The following is a 25,268-nucleotide window of genomic DNA, read 5'->3' on the forward strand; positions in this document are numbered from 1 at the left end:
TCTTCAAGAGCATTTCCTCTTTCCAGTTAAATGATAAAACTAGCTGTGATTTTTCAGAATCCTTCACTTTAATCTTCTCTGTCATTGTTGCTTAATTTCTGTATTTCTGGTTAAAAAAAGGCTCCTCACATACAGAGATGGGCACTTGGCTCCCACGCTAGTGTGACTGAAGCAAGCAATCAAGTGTCATAAAGACATAAACGCCTTGTTGCCATTGTCATTCTTCGAAGCCCGGCCCATGTGACGGCTGTGTGTTGTCAGGGAGGCTGGTTTGGTGACATTAGATCTTGTTTGGTAGGGCTGGGCCTTTTATAAATATGAGCGTCTGCGTTGTTACTCTTGTCCAGACTGAAAAGTACACAGTATGTAAAGGCTGAAGATAAACAAAAGCATGAAATATCCATCCATCCATCCATTTTCCAACCCGCTGAATCCAAACACAGGGTCACGGGGGTCTGCTGGAGCCAATCCCAGCCAACACAGGGCACAAGGCAGGAACCAATCCCAGGCAGGGTGCCAACCCACCACAGGACACACACAAACACACCCACACACCAAGCACACACTAGGGCCAATTTAGAATCGCCAATCCACCTAACCAGCATGTCTTTGGGCTGTGGGAGGAAACCGGAGTGCCTGGAGGAAACCCACGCGGACACGGGGAGAACATGCAAACTCCACGCAGGGAGGACCCGGGAAGCGAACCTGGGTCCCTAGGTCTCCCAACTGCAAGGCAGCAGCGCTACCCACTGAGCCACATGAAATATCTGCACATAAAAAATAAAATGTGATCGTTAAAAAACCGTCTTCTAATATTAAGATATAAAAACCTTGGCAGCTGTAAAAGGTGCAGGTGCAGGAAGAGATGGTTGGATCTGGTGATATCTATTCCAGTTGTAGCCCACAGAAGGAACTGTTGATATGAGCCCCACAACCCAATAACCACCCAATGATGCCACAAGTATTAAAAGAATGGGGTTTACCACTACCACAAAAATGTCACAGTAAACACAAAAGAATATAAAAGTGCAGACTATAAGGGAAAAACAATAAACCTGTTGCCTCTGTGGACCTAACTGAACTGGTGTGGCCCCCTCTCGGTGCACCCTTGCCTACAATTTCATTCCTCCTGTCTGCTCATTTGATCCTCTGTCTCTTTCTCCTTTCTTAGGCCTTTCATCCTCCCACCATGTGAACTCTTGACTCTGAGCTTCCTGTGCCTACGGCTAGTGGCCTCTTTTAAGTCTGACCCATGGGAGCATTTACAAGGTCACTTCCAGTCTCCTCTGAAGCACTTGCACAACAAAGGTAGCCCTTCAAAACCCCTGAGGTCCCTCTGGTGGCCATGGCCAGACTTCGGCATGGGCTAATCAACAACAACATTTATTTATATAGCACATTTTCATACAAAAAGTAGCTCAAAGTTCTTTACATAATGAAGAGAAGAAAAATAAAAGACAAAATAAGAAATTAAAATAAGACAACATTAGTTAACATAGAAAGGAGTAAGGTCCGATGGCCAGGGTGGACAGAAAAAACAAAAAAAAAACTCCAGAAGGCTGGAGAAAAAAATAAAATCTGTAGGGGTTCCAGGCCACGAGACCGCCCAGTCCCCTCTGGCTGCAGCTTGTGGACCTGCTGGCTACGGATCCCCCCCCAAAATGAATCGAGATATATAATATGAAAAAATAATTATTTTTCTCCTCTCTCTCAAAATAGATTGTTGAAATGGATAATGGTCTCTTTGTATTTCAGATTTAACATGGCACACTGTACTCTGATGGCTATCTATATAATTCTAATATTTGGCATTGCACACTCTGCCTCCCCTCTCTCTCTCTCTCTCTCTCTCTCATTGTGGTTTTGCTACTATCCCAACATCTCTTACAAGCTCTCACACCACTTGCTGTTCTTATCTAGTGCCTATTCAAGTTGATACTTTGACATTATGTTCTAGTTTTTCCCGTGGTTTTCCCTCAAAACACCCAAGAGGGCCCCAAATGATGGTTTAAGCCCAGAGCCCCCTCCCTTCTTCATCCACTCCTGCTGATGGTCCCAGGTTTCCCTGCCAGACAGCTCTGCAGTAGCCTCAATTGCAACCTGTTGCTGGAACCAATTGGAGCTTTGAGATGGTACAAATGTTTATTATCCATTGTAAATCTGCTTTATTGTGGGGGAAAAAAAATTTGAGGGATTTTCAGTCATGCCAGAACAGGTTAAGATTGGATGTTATTTAAGACCTGGGGCCTCATGAATAAATGGTGCGTAAGCACAGAAATGTTGCGTACGAACATTTCCACGCTCAAATCATGATGTATAAAACCTAAACTTGGCGTAAAGCCACGCACATTTCCACGGTAGGTCATACCCTGGCATACGCAAGTTCTCCGCTCGGTTTTGCAGACTGGCGGCACCCAGCGTCAAAGCAGTGCTACTGTTCCTGTGTGGTTACCCTTTCTTATTTATATCCACATCCCTGACACGGCTTTATAAATACACTGAAATTAACCGCATATTGTTTATTAGTTTAATGCACCTGATTGTAATTAACCTATAACAATATAATGGTCCACAGAATGGTCAAACTATTCCAAATACCATAGCTGCTTTAGCGTTGTCACTCTCACTGCACCTTCTTCTTCTTCTTCTTTCAGCTGCTCCCATTAGGGGTTGCCACATCGGATCATCTTTTTCCATATTACTCTCACTGCACCACTCGGAGCATTTATATCACTGTATCTGAGTGTGAATCACAGCTGTACAGCAGCTGATCGGAAAGAGAATTATCGGTATACAGCATCAAGCACACTCTGCCTCAGCCATTTGCTATTTGAACTGCTTTCATCTGACAAATGCTTCAGAGACTTTCCTGTACTGACCTCGTGGTTCACAAACAGTTTCATCCCAAGAACTATAAACGCAATCAATCAGTCCATCAAGTGCTCCTTGTAGAACTGTTTGTACTTATAAGTATTTGTGAATTTCCCCTTGGGATTAATAAAGTATCTATCTATCTATCTATCTATCTATCTATCTATCTATCTATCTATCTATCTATCTATCTATCTATCTATCTATCTATCTATCTATCTATCTAATTACCTCATTGTAAACTTGCACTACAGTTATAATATTGCACAACCTGCGCCACTTTATAAAGCACGTATTTACATATGATGATGATACCATTTTTAAGATGAAATGCACCAAAATATGTTTATTATATTATACAGATAAAACTTTAACTACACCGTGCCACAGCGCTAGTGAGGAGCTTGAGCTTCGTTCACGGATTATTCCTGCCTCGCGCTATATTCTTGCTGTGGTTGGCGCGACACTAGAAGGATAGATGGATAGAATAATTAAACATTACGAATATATTTCAATGTTCCTTAAAAGTGTTGATGAATCGGCGTTCTAAGTTTACAGATGGCTTAACGTCTATTACAGAGCTGATTGTGTGGTGATTGGGTACTTGGAGAAAGAAAAGTAAGGACAGGAATTGGAGGTTAGTACATTTCAAAGAGACAGTACTTCTGTAATAAAATATTTCATCGAAGGTCGCGCATGGCGCAGCAACCATCTTGCGTGAGACATGAACAATCACTGCGCCACCATGTTCCCATGTTTAATAACATGCGTTAACTCCTATCATCATGAAAATGATATCACGCATACTTCTCAGGATTATTCAGAGAGCTGTAATATTACGAATGTAATGGATTGTGTGTTCTGTTGGAGGAAGAGAAAGCCCGGAAGCACGTAGTGATTCACGCACATACAGCACATAGAAGATCAAATACAAAACAAAGCATTTAACGTGCTACTTGAGAAACTAGTAAAATTAACGATTTTAAGATGAAGTTTTTAGAAATTAGGAGTCACCTTAATATTGTTGTATGTGTGCCCTGAAATTCTTACTCCAACCAATAAACAACACATCACCACTCAGGTTACAGTGTATTTGGAAAGTGGAGCATTGGTGCAGTGATTATCACTACTGCCTCCCAACTTCAAACCACAGCAACTGTCAGTGTGAAATGCATTGTTCTCCATTTGTCTGCATTAATTTCTTTCTAGGCACTTTAGTTTCCTCCCACATGCCAGACATCAGTGAAAGCAACAGCAGCTACTAGTGTGCATCAAGACACACATGGCTATTGTAGTGCACATCTCTGAGCTCTGAGTCTGGGACTGTTGCTTTCTTTGTTCTTTTTTCCAGATGTGTGTCTCCTGTCCTATTAAAAGGTAAAGGGAAGCGCCATTCCCCTTTGCAAAGCCTGAATTTGGGATTTCTGTAGAACATCTGAGTAATATTATTGCTTATAAGTGGTAGTAGTAGTGTCATTGTGTATGGTGTGTGTGCACTGTGATAGCAACTCATCCAGGACTGTTCCCTTTGTTGAACCTAAGAAGTGGGTGTAGAAAATGGATGGCTGGAGTTTGCATGTTCTCCCCGTGTCTGCGTGGGTTTCCTCCCACAGTCCAAAGACATGCAGGTTAGGTGCATTGGCGATCCTAAACTGTCCCTAGTGTGTGCTTGGTGTGTGGGTGTGTGTGTGTGTGTCCTGCGGTGTGCTGGTGCCCTGCCCGGGGTTTGTTACTGCCTTGCGCCTTGTGCTGGCTGGGATTGGCTCCAGCAGACCCCTGTGACCCTGTAGTTAGGATATAGCGAGTTGGATAATGGATGGATGGATGGATCTACTGAATATGGCCAGCAGTAGCAGAAATACAAGTTGTTCTATCCTTATGTGTACAGAATACAGAGAAATCTTTACTTCTTTGCAGTGGCATGAAAAGTCTGTTGGAGCCGTACCAGATATGTTACCATACTAATGATGAATATCTTGTGCAATTAAGTAATGAAACATTCCAATTCACACACTGTCCAAGTCACAAAAAAATCAATCAAATAAGGGCTGGTGGTGTTTGGTCTGTCTTGTTGGCATCAGATCATTGTGACACCCTTGGATATCTTTCCTATGTGAAAACATAAAGCCATAGAGATTTAAAAGCAAAGTAAAATGAGAGCCTCACATTCACCCGCTGCTGGGAAAATATGCATGGGTGCGATTGAGGTGGGCAAGGGTGGCCTGTGCTCCCGTCATGGCCTGATGTTTAAACACATGAATAGAACAGATAAAGAGAAATGTAATGGATGTGATTTTGTTTTTTTGTTTTTACTTTAGTGATTTGAATGTTGTGCTTAAAACATTGGTGTTGAACTTCAGTCATAAAGGGCCGCAATGGCTGCAGGTTTTCATTCTAACCATCTTCTTCATTAGTGACCAGTTTTTGCTGCTAATTAACTTCTTTTGCCTTAGTGTTAATTAACATGACTTAGGCCCCTTTGTTGTTTCTTTTCCCCTTAATTAGCAGCCAAATAATAGTGAGACACAAAAATGAGCCACTATATGATCAGCTCACCTGTGCCCATCACACAACATCTGAAAATAAAGAAAAGTGAAGGTCTTAGTAAGGTTGATTTCTCAGATCACCAAGCCATGGGATTAAATAACAGCAAGAGTGGGCATCTAATTAAGAAACTGGTTGGAGTGAAATTGGTTAGAGTTTGAAGCCCCAATTTAGCTGGTCATCTGTATGTTTGTCAGTCAGTCATTTTCCAACCCACTGTATCCTAACTACAGGGTCACAGGGGTCTGCTGGAGCCAATCCCAGCCAGCGCAAGGCAGGAACAAACCCCGGGCAGGGCACCAGCCCACTGCAGGACACACACCCACACACCAAGCACACACTAGGGACAATTTAGGATCACCAATGCACCTAACCTGCATGTCTTTGGACTGTGGGAGGAAACCCACACAGAAACGGGGAGAACATGCAAACTCCACACAGGGCAGACCCGGGAAGCGAACCCGGGTCTCTTTACTGCGAGGCAGCAGCGCTACCACTGCACCACCGTGCCGCCTGTTGGTTTGTTTCACATCTCATTTCTGTTTGGCTGTCTTTTAATGAAATAAAGAATCAATTCAGAGGACTGAATCCTTAAAAACAGGGCTATTAAGATGAAGGGGAAAAGAAGTTAATTAGCAGTGAAAACTGGTCACTGATTAGGAAAAGGGTCAATGAAAACCTGCAGCCACTGGAGTTCGACACACCTGGCTTAAAACTTAACTAATAATTATTTTCCTAAAGCACTGGCTGCTTGTGGTATATTTTGGGCTTTGCTCAGACTGCCATTCTATTTATAATTATGCACAAATTCACATTTTGCAAATTTTTTTTTTTAAATGTCCTTCTTTTGAAAAAAAATGAAATGTCACTTTCAAAACTCAAAACCAAAATCGGTGCTAAGTCCCCATTAAATTGACATGAGCATAGTACAGTGGACCCTTGACTTACAAACTCAATTTGTTCGCGAAGACTGGTTGGAACTTAAGTTGGTTGTAAGTCAAGACTATTTTTCCCATAAGAAATAATGGAAATGCCCTTAATGTGTTCTGAACCTCCCACAGCAACACTTACTTAACTTTTTTTAATAAAAAAGGGTTGTATAATGTACATAATTTACCAAAAACACCAATAATTTTTCTAATGTACTAACCAAAAAGTTATAAAAAGTGCCTAGCCTACCAGAAACAACAATTTCATACTGTACTCACCATTTAAGTTGACATCTTTGGCTTGCAGGAAGGGAGGAGGAGGAGGAGAATGAAATGGAAGGTGGTTATTGTTTGGAAGGAGCTATACAAATCTTTTCTTTGTAAAATTGTCGAGATGGTGGATTTCGACATGCTGTACATATTAGCGAGATCTGTCACATGAATGCCACTCTTATATTTCCACACAATTTCCTTCTTCATTTCGATTGTGATCGCTTTCTTTACCTTCGTTACCTTCTCTTCCTTCCTTAGCAATTATCGAAATAAATTATATAAATCACTGCACTGACCGAAATTACATCCACAAACACACGTATCTGGGCTCCAACTGATGCTTACAAACGCTTTCGGCTGTTTGTTTGTAATCGCACAAGCGGATACACGTGACCGCAATCAGGTTGTAACGCAAGACGTTGGTTGTAATTCAAAACAAAAATTTTGGTCGTAAACAAAGTTGTTCGCATGTCGGGCCGGTCGTATATCAAGGGTCGACTATATATAGTTTGTGGGTGTATTCACAGCCTTTGCATTTTATATGAATATAAGTGATTATTTTAAAATATTTTTTAAATAAAAGATGTATATCAATGTCAAGGCTATGGTGTAGAAGTTAAAACAAGCAGCAATCCAAATGCTTTGTCTTTTATGGTCAATGATTTTTTTTGCCTTTTGTTCAATCTAAGACCCTTAATATTGCATGTAAAAAAAAAAAAATTGTATTCTAGCAGTACAGCCTTTCATCTGATATGGCAAGAAGCCTCCAACTGCAGAGCCGCAGAGAAAGTCTACACCAGGAGTTTTACAGCAGAAGTGACATCATTGCATGTCTGTACTACACACCAACAACACTAATCCATAGCCTTAACTTAACCTTAATCTTAACTATTAATACTACATGCTAACCAAACTAACTCCTAACCTTAACTTCTGCCATGAAACTGCTGGCGTAGACCATAGATGTATGGTGCTGCAGCTGTGCAGTTGGATGTTATTGCAAATGGCAGGTAAATGTCTCCCTATTATAAAATGAATGTGTTCTGTAGAGGAGTCCAATAGAAGACCATGGGTGACAATGCATGGATGTTTATCACCAGATACTCCAATTTACAAGCATTTCATAACATTCATCTAATTCATGTAACCTTCATTTTACTGTGACAGTCAAGAATATTTTGCCTTGACCTGCCCACTGTTAGATATCTGGTGGTGGTGATGCTGTTGCCATACACAGCAGATTCTTCAAGTTGCTGTCTGTCAATGCTGTAATAAAGTCAGTCTTTGCAAGTATGAGCTTTAAAAAGAACTATAAAGTTGATGCCAACTTTAGAGCGTGTTTTTTTTTTCTGGTTTGGAAACTTGTTGATACTCGGTATTTTGTTTGCGGAATTCTAGCAGGTCCAAGATGCTGAATCTGGCCTTTGTCTGACAATTGTCTGTTTTGTCTGTTCGATGATTGCTAGCTGCACACGGCTTGGGCTGACAGTGAATGGTGTGGCAAAGGTGTTAAGATAAGGTTCTTTTGCCTTCATATCTTGAAATAATTCAGAAAACTTCTCCAGCAAATGAATACATTCCCTCACACATTACCAAATCTACTTCTGATCAAGATTTTGATCACAAAAAATAGGGACATGAAAGACCCCCAACCCCCCATCCCCAGGCTATATTTGCCACAGAATTAATTTGGCCTCAGATGTCTTAATGTATGAAAGGAGTGAAATCAGGAGCTAGTTAGTTCCTTGCAGTTTAACATTGAGCTCTGACAAACAGCCTTGTGATTTCCATCATAAATGGCAGATTATCAAGTCACTTGCTATCACTGAGTTTATTCACATCTTCTACTTTCATCTCCATGGAATACTATAAAACATCCCTGAGTTCGTAAAATCTCTTCAGGATGTTTGTCCTGCTTAACCATCACACCTCACAGTAGTAAACCTAACCAACATATTCTGTTTATAAGCCTTTTAATATTCGCTGAATTGGCGATAATTCATCCTTGTGCGTTTAATGAAGTTATTACAGGAAATGGCAGTCATCCCATTATTAAGATGTAGTGATTGTGAACACAGACTGATGAATGATACAGTGACATATAACTGAATTGCCTAGATCCAGGTAATTTCCTTTTGTTTTGACTGTTGCTAACCAGTTCTGAGACCCCTCCATGGCTGATGCACTGTCAGTTGTCATACTAATATGTTTTTCCTTTGATAAACGAAATGACTGCAACTCCATTACTAGTTCAAATATATCCTCACCTCTAGGTGTGTCATGCACGGCGATCACTGGGACCAAATTTTGTTGCGTCACAAACCCCTTAGTAATTCCTTATATAAAAGTTACTAGCTGATTTGGGTTCGTTATGTCTGTTGTCTCGTCCAAAGCGAGTGAGCAACAGCACTGACTGCTGTGTGGCCAGGTGTTTGATCCTCAGTGCTACATCACCAAACAACAGTGAAAGTGGTTTTCTACAAACCCAGCTGTTCTTTCCACATCAAGGGCCTCACTTATAAAACTATGTGTGTGTGATAAAGTGGATAAAATACCAAGTGGAGGCAAAGAAAAACGTACTATTTGTTGGTATAATCAGTGGTATAAACAACAAAAGGAAGTTGATCGAGTGACATAGCGTGTCGTAGAAACTCGAAAGCTCAAGTTCACAAAGTCGCACAGTGCCCGAAATAAAAAAAGTTGTCAGATATCAAAGTCGCCGTGAAAAGGCGAAAAAAAAGTCATAGCCCACCATCTGATATCAACTTTAATATTGAAATTTCCACTTTAATTGCGTAGTTTATTTTGTCATTAAAGTAGAACATCATAAACTTCATCTTAAAATCTTTTAATTTACTAGTTTCTCAAATCCCATCGTAACTAAAGTAGCACGTTAAAAGCTTTGTTTTGTATTTGATCTTCTATGTGCGTGAATCACTACGTGCTTCCAGGCTTTGTCTTCCTCCGACAGGACACATAATCCATTACATTTGTAATATTACAGCTCTCTGAATAATTAAAATACTGAGAAGTATACGTGATATCATTTTCATGATGATAGGAGTTAAAGCATGTTATTAAACATGGGAACATGGTGGCACAGTGATTGTTCATGTCTTAAGCAAGATGCTTGCTGCGCCATGCGCGACCTACGATGAAATACTTTATTACAGAAGTACTGTCTCTTTCAAACGTACTAACCTCCAATTCCTGTCCTTACTTTTCTTCCTTTAAATACCCAATCATCACACAATCAGCTCTGTAATAAAAGTTAAGCCATCTGTAAGCTTAGAACGCCGATTCTTCAAAACTTTAAAGGAACATTGAAATATATTCATAATGTTTAATTATTTTATCCGTCTATCCTTCCAGTGTTGCGCCAGCCACAGCAAGAATACAGCGCGAGGCAGGAACAAACCATGAACTAAGCTCAAGCTCACTAGCGCTGCGGCACCATGTAGTTAAAGTTTTATCTGTATAATATAATAAATATATTTTGCTGCATTTCATTTTAAAAATGATATCGTCATCATATGTAAATACGCGCTTTATAAAGTGGCTCAGGTTGTGCAATATTATAACTGTATCATAAGTACAATAACCTCACTGTAAACTTGCAAGTACAAACAGTTCTACAAGGAGCACTTGGTGGACTGATTTAGTGTGTTTATAGTTCTTGGGATGAAACTGTTTGTGAACCGCATGGTCCAAACAGGAAAGGCTCTGAAGCGTTGGTCGGATGAGAGCAGTTGAAATAGCGAATGGCTGAGGCAGCGTGTGCTTGATTCTGTATACTGATAATTCTCGTTACGATCAGCTGCAGTACAGCTGTGATTCACACTCAGATACAGTGATATAAATACTCCAAATGGTGCAGTGAGAGTAATATGTAAAAAGATGATCCGCTGTGGCAACCCCTAACCGGAGCAGCTGAAAGAAGAAGAAGAAGGTGCAGTGAGAGTAACAACGCTAAAGCAGCTATTGTATTTAGAATAGTTTCACCATTCTGTGGACCATTATATTGTTACAGGTTAATTACAATCAGATGCCTTAAACTAATAAACAATATGTGGTTAATTTCAGTGTATTTATAAAGCCACGTCAGGAATGTGGATCTGAAAAAGAAAGGGTAACCAAACAGGAACAGTAGCACTGCTTTGACCCTGGGTGCTGCCAGTCTGCAAAACCGAACGCAGAACTTGCGTACAACAGGGTATGAGCTACCGTGGAAATGTGTGTGGCTTTACGCCAAGTTTAGCCTTTATACATCGCGATATGAACGTAGAAACGTTCTTACGCAACATTTCTGTACGTATGCACCGTTTATACATGAGGCCTTAGGAGTTTGGAAAGCTCGCCGTGGATGTCAGCGGGGGTCGAGAAGGCTTGGTGAGGAGAGCCCCAGCGTGAGCGTCCTGGTCATTGGGGACCCGAATCTCGGTCCAGAGAGAGAGCCTGTATGTAGCCAGGGACAGAAGGCAACTGGATGTGCGAAAGGTCAGCTGCGTCTGCTGATAGGGCGACTCCTCTACTGCGAGGCCTATGAGGAGTAAGCAGAGGAGCCGCCAGATAAAAGGAAAAGGCACCAGGACTTAAAAAAAAGACTGTTCCAGCCAGTATTTTAACCTTATTTTTAATGGAATAATTTATTGGATTTTTAACCTCCATGTTCACCCATTTTAATGGATTATTTATTTGACAGTTGAAGCAATGCACCTTCTTTGTGGTCACTGTTTTTGATTTATTTAAAAAAAAAAAAAAAAAAGCACTAAACACTTTTCAACCATCCCATTACCTAGTGTGTTTTGTCCCCATTTGCCATGCTCATCTGCTTGCGTTATCTATGGTATTGGGTTCAAGATGCTCCCAAAACTGGAAGAGAGAGTATGGAGCAGGACCCACACCATCACAGTGTGCATTTGAGCGTGAAAATATGTGTATGCCAAAATAAAAAAATCAGATTTATAACATCTGCTGTACACACATTCCTACACAGTTTACCCTTTTATAAATCATAGTTACCTTGTAAATATGCATGTGTGAAAACACCGCTAATGCCTTCTTGAAACATCCACATGTGGTGCATGCTTATCAGTATCATATGTATGTAATCACAATGGTGTAGAACTTCAATGGCTGGTAGAGCAGCCTTTCATCTGATGCATCAAAACCCCGCCACTTGCATTCTAAATTATCAGGCTGTTCTCCATAACTGAGAGCGTAAGATCCTGCATGGCATTACGGGACCTCTCCTCTGCATTCCAGGGGTCAGGAGGGAAAAGCATAAGGCGCCAGCGTCTGAGCAGGTACCCGCTATTAGCTGGTGCGTGCATTCACATGGTTGCTCTTACAATGAATTGTAGAGGCTATATGAAACACCGAGGGTCAGCCAAGTTAACTTGCCAACAAGCCATTCACCATGTACTAGTACTATCATGTCTGTCAAAGTTACTTTGCCTCAAAATAAATGAATCAAGGGCTGACCCAGACCACTCGGCCACAACGTTTGTTAGTCTCATTTTGGCATCACAGATGACTTAGCTGAATGTCACCGCTGACAGTTAACAAAAGCAGCTTAATTTTTGCTAGGTGCCTTTATTGTAAAATGAATTAAGTAGAGTGCTCCGATTACATATGTGGACTGGACATTGCTGAAAATGGCCTTTTTATATTGGCAAAAGATGTTATGTTTTATGCATGTACACTCACACTATACAAAAACTGGGTGTAACATCTTGCCGGTTGGTTAATGGCTTCTAGTACAGAAGGTGTAATGGAGTGAAACTTGGCTGAGATATTCCTATCCTGTCTGCCAGTTCCCTGAAGAGTGACAAAGTAATGAAAAAATAAAGATGCTGTTCTGTGCAGTATATTTGCAAATACACAAATATTGGCCCTCTCAAAAAAGGGAGCTAAAATACAGTCTGTACATTATAGTTATCGTTTTTCAGGCTTAATATGTTTTTCACATCAATGGACAGCTCAGTGATATGTTTTATTATATACGTGAGTCATCATTTAGCTGGTTTGTCTGCATTTCCCTACTTCATCAACCATGTTGTCATTTCCCACTTTCACCAAAATGTTGAATATGGATGGGACAAAGTTGGTGTAAATATACACAAGTTCTCCTGTCAAGTTGTCTTTTATTAATCCCAACATGTAAGTGAGACGTTGTGTATGCAGTCTTTAAAAATAAAGACCCATAACTCTGTGACTTTATGAAAGAGGAGCATCAGACAGCTGGTTTCATTTTTTTTGAAGTATAAAGAGCACACATATGGCTTCATCTGTGGCTTTTTTTGGTTTTGGCATGGTCCTCTTCAGTGTTAGGTGAAAGATGCAGCGTAATGTTTTGTAAGATTTGCATTCCTCATATTCCATCCATCCATTATCCAACCTGCTATATCCTAACTACAGTGTCACGGGGGTCTGCTGGAGCCAATCCCAGCCAACGCAGGGCACAAGGCAGGAAACAAACCCCGGGCAGGGCGCCAGCCCACCGCAGGGCACGCACACATGAAAAACACACACACAATAAGCACACACACGGGACAATTTATGATCGCCAATGCACCTAATCTGCATGTCTTTGGACTGTGGGAGGAAACCCATGCAGACACGTGGAGAACATGCACACTCCATGCAGGGAGGTCTCCTAACTGCGAGGCGGCAGTGCTACCCACTGCGCCACTGTAACGCCCATTCCTCATATTTCTTTTTTTGAATTGTTTTTTTCTCTCAAAGTATTGTAGAACTGGGCCTTTTGTACTTCATCACTGAAAAAGCTGAAACGTAAACACACAAATTTAAAAAACAGCAACAGGTGGTCCTCACTTTAATATGGGTAAAGACCATTAAGCCCCATCATTAAACTGGAAAGTTCATGTTGCACATGTGTACACACACAGACACACACACACACACACACACACACACACACACACACAAGGGTTTAGAGAACACTGCAGGGCCGATTGGTGTAGGCCAGGAACAGGCTTGCAGTACCTGGCATCCTAGGTAAAAATGACTTTGAGAATAGGACAGAATTTTGGAAAAAAAAATTGATTATTAAGACAAAGATGAGGGTTGTTATAAATGTTTCAATAATAATTTAAATTACTGAGAGTAACTCATTTTGCACAACATCTGCTGGGGTGTGCCTTAGTGGTCCTTTAATGTAGAAACACCATTGCTTACAACTATGACGCTTTGCACCATATCGTTACTCTTTGGTGCCATGGTCAACAAGAATGTGGAAAATACAGAACTTCATTTTATTTAATAAAAACACAATTCACCTACCTTATGTACTCTTGTCTCCTGTTTCTGTGCTTCCTTAATGAAGAATGGACTCAAGGTAATCTGACACCATCTGCTACCTCATGCACAGTTACTCTTTTTAGTTCTCTATTACTATCCACATCATGGTGGCATCTGACGCAACCCAATCCTGGTACATGTTAGCTAGATGAGAGCAGGTGAGCTACCTTATATTTTCGAGCATAGAAGGCAAGACAGATATCAGGCCAGTGATAGAAGACCCCCAGTAAATAGCAGACTCCTGGTGCACGTCTTAGATCAGTGAAAGAAATTTGTCAAATTTTGACCAGAGGTGGGCATTGAGGGCTTTTTTGCATAAACAGTGCTGTAGGTAACAAAAACAGGAACAGCCAGAAGTTTAGAAAAAGTATAGACAAAGGCTAATATCAGTGGTTTGAAAGGCCAGGTATTCTCTTCAATTCAATTTATTTTTATGAAGCACACCTAAGAGTCTACATTGAAGTAATAAATGCACTATAGTTAGAAAAATAAGAAAATAAGCAACAAGACATAATAAAATATCATTCTCAAACCTGTCTAACAAAGTTCAGATTTTTGAAGGGTCAAATCTGGGATAGGAAACAGGCCTAAATGGGGTCCACTCCCTCACACTCCCACAAGGGACCATATTGGAATGACTTCATGCACATCTTTGGTGAATAGGAGTGAAAGCTGGGATACCCGGAGTCACAGGGAAAGAGAATGACTGGATTTAATAGATGCATTAGTTTAGTACTTCTCTGAACATGTGCATATTGCTTTCTTTGTAAGCCATCCAGATGTTTCAAAATGTGTCCCTGGTAGAACTCCTGTCATTTTTAGTAGGTATAATGAAGTGTAATCCATTTTTCATATTCCCTTTTAGTGTGTGACCAGAAGAGGTAATAAGAGGGCACTTCTGTACTTGTATTGGACTCCACAATTTCCTCTGTATATCATGGTGCCCACATTTCTGAGGCCCTGGGGCATGTGAAGGTTTCAGCCCCTTTAATTAGTTTTCCCTGTAGCACTGAGTTGTGACATCCAACTCTTGGAGCTGGCCATGGCCACCCAAGTGTGAGAATCTGTATTGCCATGGAGCTTACTGTTCCTCCAGTCAGTACCTGCTAGGCAGGGAATAAACCATACAGCTCTACAGTGAAAGTGTTATTTGGACTGTTCAACCACCTATTCACTGTTGAAGCTTCATATTCTTTTTATAGCTGACTATCTCTGCAGCTGGAAGTTCATATCTGAGGTTCATTAAAGGGAGGTCCTTGCCACTGACGCTTTGAAACAGGACTGTTCTGAGTTTGACTGGATCTGTGAAAGATGTCTCTGACTGAGCAGTCCATATTAGGTGTTTTAATCTCTTTTCTGAACACTCAATATGGGCTGCATCTCTCCCAGGAAAGAAATGGTATGAACCTATCATAAAGCCACAGCAGGAACATCTCGTACTTGCATCTTGGTGTTGGGCCTTGCCCATTCATTCACATTAAGCATGTGAAGGCTAATTTCATCTTTCTGTTCTACATAACACAAAACCCAAATTTTGGCTCCTCTCATCCTAAACTTGCACTTGTATTGTTAATATGGATCCCACAGTCTTCCAAGGATTGTAGGATTCCCTCCAAAGGCCTCCAGCAAGTCTCCTAAAGTGTGTGATTCAACTTTCTAACATTGCCTGTATATGCCACACTATATTTCTTATGAGGCCTTAGCAGTTTGTCCACCAGATCCTGGAAGATGAGCAGTGCTCCATGAAACTCAAATGAGCAGATGCAATATTGCTAATGGCCAGTTTTTCCTTCAGTACACTCTTAAAGGAAACTCTTTACCACAGTAGAAACAAACTAGGTATCTCCCTGTAGCCTCATCTACCTTAGGCATCAAACTGAGGAACATGGATAAGCCTTTGTACAGTGCTTGTTAAACCCCAGTTGTATTCCTAGGTTTACTCATTGTACTTGTTTACTCGTAATTCTTCACCCAGTGTGATTCTTTCTACATCAGTTTTTGCTTCAATTCATCAGTTTGGTTCAATCAGATCATTGTGACATTGGTCATTAGCACTAGTTTGTTGTTTTTATGTGAAAAGTAGACCATATGTTCTTACTTTTAGTAAAACACATCTATTTCTCAGTAACATTTAATTGTTTGGAAAATTAATGTTTGGAGGAAGTTGAAGGAAGGGAGATGGGCTTTTGAAGACTGAGGACTGAAGATAAATACAGGTTGGAAGAACATGGAATATACAAGGTTTAATGATAATCAAGGTTTAGTAGTTATCCTGCAGGGTGAGCTATTGAAAAGAGTGGATACATTTAAATATCTAGGATTAGTGGCAGCTTATGAACTGGATACAGACATAACCCACAGTGTGTAGTGTGGATGGAACAATTGTCAGAAGATATTAGGAGTATTGTGTGTTTGAAAAATCAAGGCAAGGGTTACATAAAGGTTTTTAAGACAGTGATAAGACCAGCAATGATGACTGGAGCTGAGACATGGACAGTAAAAGTAGCACAGGAGAGAAGAGGTTAGATGTGGCAGAAATGAGAATGTTGGGATGAATGTGTGGCGCTACAAAAAATGACATCATAAGAAATGAGACAATCAAAAAACAGAAGTGGGAGAGCATGAGAAAGTAGGTTAAAGTGAGGTAATGACGTGATAAGGAGAGACTGTGAATATGTGGCCAAAAGAGTGATGGGAATGGATGTACAGGAGAAGATAAAGTGGAGGAGAATGAAGTGATGTTGAATGGATAGAGTAAAGGAAGACAAGAATGAAATGGGGTTTGCTTGATCAGGCACATCAGTCCCACACAGAACTGGGACAATATGAAGAGAAATAAGAATCTAGGGTGCCAAAGACTTTTGTACAGTATTGTATAATTTTGTCTTTTCTTTTAAACTACTCTACAGAAGATCTTGTTTGACAACTGTTAACTTCCATTGGGTTTCTGTTGTGGATTATGAAATCCCTGCATCCAGAAAGGAAGACAACACTTTGGACCTTGTTACTAATACTTATATATTAATGACCTGTATTTATCAAGCATCTCGGAGTACGAAAGCGGTCTTAACCACTTCAAAAATCTCAGTGTGAGCAAATTTGTTACAAATCATGTACATAGCGTGATCGATCCATCTATACAGAGATACATCTATAAGGAGTGCACTACCAGCTAAAATGAAACTATTGGTAACATTACCTTTTTGGCTATGGGGAAAATGGCACTTTGCAGTAGTGGTTCCCAAATTTTGCACCAAACTTTGAACGCCCTTACAACACCTGAGGTAGTATGCAAATTTCTCCACAACTCCACTAGAGTATCCTCTATCCTCTGTATCCATGCAAATCAACACTCACTTAAAAATCAATGCCTCAAGAGTGGGTGAGAATGCTGTGGCAGACCCCAGGACGCCCCTTCACTCTATATTCAGGGGGAACAGCCCAAATGGTGCAATACCTCCCCCTGGACGCTAGATGGCCACCCCCCCAGGGTTGGATCGGTGCCTCGGTTTCCCGCAGGACTCCATGGGAATTGGAGTTGGGTGCAGCCCTGTTGGGTCCTGCAGGCACCGCCAAGGGGTGCTGCAGCTGGGCTTCCTGAGCCCGTATGGGCAGCTTATTCGCCACAACCGGAAGTGCTCCAGGTGGTTGATCGCCGAGTTCCGGCTGCACTTCCAGGTGGACTATAAAAGGGCCCAGCAACCACCACTCAAGAGCCAGAATCGGGAGGAGGAGGACGCGGTTGCCTGGGAGGAGTGGTGGAGGAAGAAGAATAGTGTGCCTTTTATTTGGTCTATTTGTGTTTGGGACTGTGTACTGCCTGTGGGACACAGGGAAGACGTGCGCCCACAGGCGCAGAAAAATAAATAGTTTATTAATTTTACGTGTGCCTCCGTGTCCAGTCTGTGTTGGGTCGGGCACCTATATAGTGCGTTTTTCACAATGCATATATGAATCTTTAGCAATATCACAGTATCAACACACAGGTGCTCATGGATACAAACTGTCATGTATAAAACAGTATATTACTCTAAGGATAAGTGGGGTAGGATAGATGACTGCCAGCAAAATTTAACACAGGTATACTAAGGTTTGCATTAACCCCTGGAATATTTGTGTTACACTTTTCAAAACTCTGAAGGATCAAAAAGGCAGGTAGAGACTCTAGGGGCATTGGATTAATAGAGCCTTGCAGAAAATAAGAGTGGATCATGAAGAGGATCACGACACATGACTCTGGAAGATGATTAGGAACACTGGAATAGTGAACACAACTTATAGCTGTGGCTATCTGGTGACTGTTACTTTAGAAGGCGCTTCCCATGGCCATAACAATGGAAAGGTGGTTCTTCTGAAAGTATGGCTGTAGATCATTTATTGTTAAATAAACATGCCTGCTATCAGGCTTTACTCTCATTTGGTGTGTCTGTCTTTACATCTCAGTGCTCATTATTGTATTATTCTTGATGTTGTTGCAATCAAGTGGCAACAATTGAGTGCAGCTTAGTGCAGCATTCTCAGATATTATGTTTTCTTCTTCTACTTTGAATATTATTATTATAAGTATTATTATCTTTGTGGTGAAAACCTTAGCATTATTATCAGAAAATTACAAAAATGTAATCATCAGTGGCAATTTGCTGTGAGGGGTGCCATAAAATTCTGATATGCTTCATTCTCAAGTATGGCCTACTACTTGTTGCTGGGATTGGGACTAAGATGCTTCTTAACTATTCTGAGACGGGACAAATTCTTTTAGTGCAATTCCTAGTATAAACATGGACACTGATCGTGTTTCTGCTTGTTGTTGATAATCAGATAGGTGACATTGCACCATACAGCAGTGACCACAGAAACGCTGCAGATAACACAGCCTAACCAAGGATCGCAAAGAGAGAACTGCAGTTCCTAGTGAAAGATGAACTTCATTGGGTGTGAAAGACAACCCCAATATTAAAAAATATTAATTCAAAATATTCATTTTTAGTCAGCTGATATTGAAAGGCAAAAATTGTATGTAGAAATGTAATAAAATAACACTTATTTGGGATAGTAAGACTTGTGTAAAGAAAATTATTTGATTCTGTATTGTGCCTGTTTCAAAACTGACATTTATCTGCTTTAATTCTGATTGCAGAGACTGGACTCTTAAAGTGTTTTTGATTACTTGTTGTTGCTTTTTGTTATAATATTGCTATATTTCTTTAACTTCTGTTAAAGCTAAATTTCCCCATGGGACAAATAAAGTGCTATCTGTTTATATTTAAACCATACATATTTGTTTATTAAATTATTTATACTTGCATGTAATAGGAATACATTAAAAAAAGACACATATTGCATAAACAACACAATTTTTCTATGAAAGACCATTACACTTGTTCATGAGCTTAAAGTCACTCAATACAGTCAGTTGTTTCTTGTAAAGCAAGCCTCGACACCGACAACCATGTTCTGCATCTCTCACATGCTCAGCTGCTCACAGTGATACTCCATCACATGTCAGATTGCATCACAGAGAAAGCAAGTCATCGGTTGCTGTGTCTGGAGTCTGAAAGCTCCTTTAATGTAGAAAACTGTGTGAATTTCTTCAGGTATCTTGACTTACTCCATCAAATCTGAAATGTATACTTTGCTAAACAAGCATTTAAAAAAATATCACATCTAAATAGGTTTCCTGAGATTATAAAAAAGCAATTGTCTCTAGCTTCTTATAGCCCATGTGTTTAAAAAAAAAAAAAAAAAAAACCTTTACCCAGGGGATCTTATTTGTCCCTTTTGTCCTCTTCATTGTCAGCATCCATGCCTTCTGAAAGATCACTACTTCCAAGCTTCTTCATTTTTGATTCCACAGTTGTAAGCCTCTGCTTCAGTTTTTGCTGGCTAGCAGTATATTCTGCTATAAGTCTGGCAAACTTTGTCTGCATGACATCCAGTGATGACTCTAGTCTTTCAATTTTTTCTTCCATGTCTTTTGGATCAGCTCCTTGCTTTGCTGCTTCTTCATCTATCAGACCATCTTTCATTAAAATTGCCTTTCCTTTCTCTTCTAGAGCCTTTTTGGCATCTGGGTACTCTGTCAGAGCTTCCATCAAGTCATCCTTGGATAAGCAGAAAAGGTCAGAATAGCCAATGCTTCTGATATTTGCAGTTCTTCGGTTGCCTGACTTGCTTCCCTTAATGTTCAAAATGCTTATTTCCCCAAAGTAGCTGCCATCACTTAAAACCACAAACTGTGTTATACCATCGTCTGCCACCACAGCGAGTTTTCCCTCTTTGATGATGTACATCTCCCTGCCAATGTCACCCTTGCGACAAATGTAGTCTCCAGGACTAAAGACCTGCGGCTGTAATTTTAACACCAACTCAATGAGAAGGCCAGCTTCACAGTCCTGGAAAATGCGCACTTTTTTTAGAGTGTCCAAGTGAACATTGATGGCAATTTCAGCTTTCAGTTTATCTGGAAGATTTTTTAGGACCTCTTTTTCATCCACAGTTTTCTTGTTTGTCCAGAGATAATCAAACCACTTAATCACCCTTGCCTCTAGATCTTTGGTTACTTTACGGAATTGCATGTATTGCTTGATAGAGTCAATTTTAGCCTGGAACTCTGCTCTGGAAGCATTCATGTTGGAAATCATGGAACCCACATTACCGACAATGGTGGCAAAGATCAACACTCCTACCAGAAAGTCAAATACCACAAACAGATACTCTATGTCCTTCACTGGAGGTGGTGTCTCACCAATAGTTGTTAACGTCAGGGTTGACCAATAAAGACTGTATATGTACTTTCTGGCAAGACGGCCATATTCTGGGTGACTGATGTTGGGATATACCCACGTGTCAGTTCCAAATCCAATAGATTTAGAAATTGCAAAATAAATGCAAGCATTCCAATGGATAATAATAAGAATGTACAGGACAAGGTTGCCAATTCGAAAAATGTTGGGATAATTGGTTCTTGTTTCTGTACGGTCAAAGAACTCGAACATCCTGGCAAATCTTAAGAGACGATTAAACCTCAGTTCAGGGTAGTTATTGCCAACTTTAATGGCAGCTATGTCAGTTGGCACCATTGAGAGTACATCAAACTTGAACTGCAGGGTCTTCATGTAGTATTCTCGTAACTTCTTTGAGTCTTTAACAAGCAGTCCTTGTTCAAGAAAACCTAGATGAATATAACATTAACTTTAGTCAAGCATGTATGTCAACCAAATCACAACATATTGGTCAATTAAATATTGCCTTCATAAGAATTACTTGTGAACGTTTTGAAATCACTTTTTTGTCCAGTGACTCCTGGCACGAGAAAATCCCCTTATATAATATACCATTAAACTCGTCTTGATGTCAAGTTATGCAAGATGTCAAGGTTTTTGGGGTTCCCTCTATTTTTGGCCCTCTAGACCTGAAAAACTTTCTTTTTTTATGTCATTTGTGAATATATTTTGTGCACTTTATTACAAAGCGTAAACCAATAGGTGTCTTCAGCAAAAATTATCAGAAGGGCTTGAAGTTGTGCATGTCACAGCAACTAACACTGGGGTTCACCCCTAAAACTTAACAAAAAAATGGGGATCAGTAATATAGTCATGTGAAGTGTCATTTTATGCTATTTCATTTGTTGATCACAGATATGACAATATTTTTGATATTAAATGGTGGTATTAGAGCTCAAAAAGCTACTTCCAGAAGGTTTAAAATGAGAAATTTCAAAGCTTGTGGGATTTAATTTTAGACGACTTTAAGTCAGGGATTATGAATATGATGTTATTTTTAATTTTTTATCCTTTCCTGGGGATCTAGCTCTATAGTGACCTCTATCAGTGGGTGAAAAACGACCTTTTTCTATTATAATTTAGAATATTTAGACTTTAAATATTTAAATTGGAGAACACATTTTAATATTTCAAACTAGTAACAGTGCACTGCACGATAACATGCAGTGAATACACTCGACTTGAGCATTCCTAGTTTTCATACTCTTTCTCTGTACATTTAGCATTTGTTTGCTCCGAGGTTGATGCGCTTGCTGCTTCCTGAGCAGCTCTTCTTTTCTCCACGCCAGCGGCCTGCTTCTTCTCTTTTTTCGTTGGCATCTTTTCAGTTAAAACTGATGAAGTCAGTGTTTGTGTTGCAATTACTTAGTACGTTTTCCTTAATTTTTCACTTAAGCTGGCACTTAAGTCTTCAATCTGCCTCAAGAATGATTTAAGATATGAAGAGGTAGGGGAAGTGACGGGGAAGGTGGTAGGGAATGAGAACGGTGCCCATACGCATGCGCCGCACGACCGCCCTGCTGGCCACTGCTGAGAGTTGATTCTACAATAAAATAAAATAAAAATAAACACAGGAATAACTTTGGAGGTCAATCATCACCCCGAAAGTGGATAGTAGACGTCACGTAGTATATGTGCCAAATTTCAGGCCAATAGTTCAAACGGTTTGTGAGCTACAGGTGATTTAAAACCCTGGACAAACAAATGGACAGCCATGGGAGCGTATTATATAAGAAGATATTTCACATAACTATTCTTGTTTATTATGTATTTCTACCACATGAAGTAAATCATTATATTTCTTATGAACACCCTGAATTAGTGTTACAGTTAGGGTGACTTATGCTATTTCAGACTTTTTATTCTAATTGGTGTTATAACAAAATTCAAAAGGTTTTGCCTACATTAACTATTTTTGTGTATTCCTGGGTTACTTAGAGACACAGATACAAAAGAATATTCATCCATTGTCTCCCGCTTATCCGAGGTCGGGTCGCGGGGGCAGCAGCTTGAGCAGAGATGCCCAGACTTCCCTCTCCCCGGCCACTTCTTCTAGCTCTTCCGGGAGAATCCCAAGGCGTTCCCAGGCCAGTCGAGAGACATAGTTCCTCCAGCGTGTCCTGGGTCTTCCCCGGGGCCTCCTCCCGGTTACAAAAGAATATTACTTCCAAAAAATTCTAAAAATAGTTAAAACTGCTTCTGACAAGCTCCAACAAGCTTCTGACTCCCCAGCTGTCCAGGATTACTATGGAGCATTTAGAATCTGTTTCATATATGGATTTGTAAAATTATTCTTTGCTTAAATTTCAAGTCTGCTTTGTTACATCCTGGATGATGTCATCCAATGTAGTGTCACACTGGCTTCTATGTATGCAGTTCTTCTCTGTGATACCGTCAGGATACATGCATGAATTCGTCACAGTTTTAGTTAAGAGTGAGGTGTTGTGCATAATATCAGTCTGATCTTTACCTAAAAATAAAGGAAAAACTGACCTACAAAAGAATAGACATTTTTGAGCTCATAAGAATTTTTGAGTTCCTGTTTAAAACATTTTCTTTTGATTATGGTTCTTCTTTTGCACTCTTATTAATGTTTGCTCAATTGTTTTTGGATTGCCTGCTTTGCTTTTCAATCCAAATAAAAATGCAAGTAGACCAATTGTACATCCTATTGTTTTTTTGATGAGACATTCTTGTTGTCACACCAGATATTTTGATTTTTAATTTCAAATTTGCACATGTTTGAGTGTGAGCAGGTGTGTAAGCATGAGTGGGCCTTGTGATGCTCTTGCAACCTGTGCATGGCTGCTTCCTGCTATGACTTCCTCACAACCCTGAATTAGATTAAGTGGGCTTGTGAAGGTTATTGTTCTACCACAGGAATGGAACTTGCAGGTAAGATGATGGGACAGAACCAGCAGCTGGACAACTCAAAATCTTAAGGAGAGGTGCAAGCACAGGGTTGTTACTAAATGCAAAAATTTGCCAAAAGATTACTAAGGTCCAATATTCAAAGACATAAACCAAAATTGAGGAGAAATTCAAAAAGTTAGTAAGGCTTTGAAATTTTCCATGTGGTGACAGCTACTGCAAGTTTATTTGTTGTTTTGAATTTAATCTTGGACATCCAGGATGTGTGCTATGCCACGTTTTATAGCATCAAGGTGATGAAATTAATTGCCATGACTTCTAACATAATAGCAATAGGGATAAAACATGTACAAATTGCATCCAAGATGGCGGTGCCCATACAAAACAAAATAGTAAATTCTTCCAAGTGTGTATTCATTAATGTTTCTAATCTGAACATAAATTAAAATAGCAACATAGATAGGATATTACAGAGCAGAGTATAGTGGTATACACGCAGCCACAAATCACATTAATAGTTGCAAATAAGTGATTGGAACCAACCTGTTCTGAATCTCACAAAGGTGTCTACAGCATAGACTATGTCTGCTGAATAATCTAGGACTCTCCACCAAACAATGTAATCTGTCTGAAGTTCATCAAAGCAGGCTCTGGAAAACAAAAGAAAATGTCAGTCTTTCTCTCTAGTTTGAGTATCTGCTTGCTTGAATTCTTTAGGCCTGATTTCTGTGACAGGGTTTGGGCTGAAAGTGGGAAGTCAACCCTTTGTGACTTAAGCTTCTTTTTAATATTTAATAAAAGGAATTACTTTGTTATTGATCACACTGGGCTTTATGGAAAACCTGGTGTAGCAGCGCTATTTAAATGGCCTGCAAATCCCAGCATCCCAGGCAGAATTACACCATTGGGCAGCTTTAGATTGGTGTGAGGGTTGCTGGGAAGAAGGATAATTGGGCACTATCAGTAAAAAGGAACAGAAAGATGCTGAAAGGGATCTCAGTCATCTGTGTTTGTTTCTACACTTCATACTCTTGGGATTACAAATACAGCCATGGATTACAGCTTCTTTCCAGATTTGTATGCTTGTCCTGTGCCTGTTTGTTCAAGTGATTTCATCCTGCGTGGAAAAGTCTTCATCTGGGGTGTGCCCCCCAATCACACCAAATCTTCAAGCAATAACTGGAACCTAGTAGCTCAAAATTTTACATTTAATTTCAAAGGCCATTCACAGGGGTCTTCATTCCACTCACCATTGTCACCCGCACCAGCCACACTAGACTGTGTTTGAACTTGGTTTTAAGTGTTAATTATTTACCATGTCGTGCTTGGTGTTTCGTTTCGGTTTTATTTGTTTAGTGTTTATTAAATACTCATTGCCGTAAATTTAAGTATTTATTGATTGCTTTTTGCTTCTTCATTTACTTAATATATTCTCTCTCTGTTCGTTTGAACCACTTTATTACATGTCTCTGTTTGTGAGAGTGTGAACCAGGTCAAAGCTTAGTGTGTTCCTGGGGTCCCCGAAAAAAATGTTTTAAGAACACTGAGAATGTAAGCAGCTCATCCCGACTGCTACACTAGTATGAAAAACTGAAAACACTCGTTTACAGCACTTGTTGTAATGTATACACACATTTAATGGAAATGTCAATTCAGGACTACCAAACTAACCCCA

The 25,268-nt window shown here is 40.1% G+C and overlaps 1 protein-coding gene across 2 annotated transcripts in view; it reads right to left on the bottom strand.

The window, feature by feature from the left end:
- Positions 1-19,196: 19,196 nt before the first annotated feature.
- Positions 19,197-25,268, bottom strand: part of cnga3a (cyclic nucleotide gated channel subunit alpha 3a) — a 114,881-nt gene continuing 108,809 nt past the window's right edge. For both annotated transcript variants that reach the window (XM_051926875.1, XM_051926874.1), the window contains 2 exons: positions 24,137-24,243; positions 19,197-21,111 (listed from right to left, as the gene is read on the bottom strand). In XM_051926875.1, coding sequence (XP_051782835.1) covers positions 19,706-21,111; positions 24,137-24,243 — 1,513 coding nt within the window. In that variant the 3' untranslated portion in view covers positions 19,197-19,705. The remainder of the gene's footprint in view (positions 21,112-24,136; positions 24,244-25,268) is intronic.

Source organism: Erpetoichthys calabaricus, chromosome 4, assembly GCF_900747795.2.
Source record: "Erpetoichthys calabaricus chromosome 4, fErpCal1.3, whole genome shotgun sequence".
Lineage (NCBI taxonomy): Eukaryota > Metazoa > Chordata > Cladistia > Polypteriformes > Polypteridae > Erpetoichthys > Erpetoichthys calabaricus.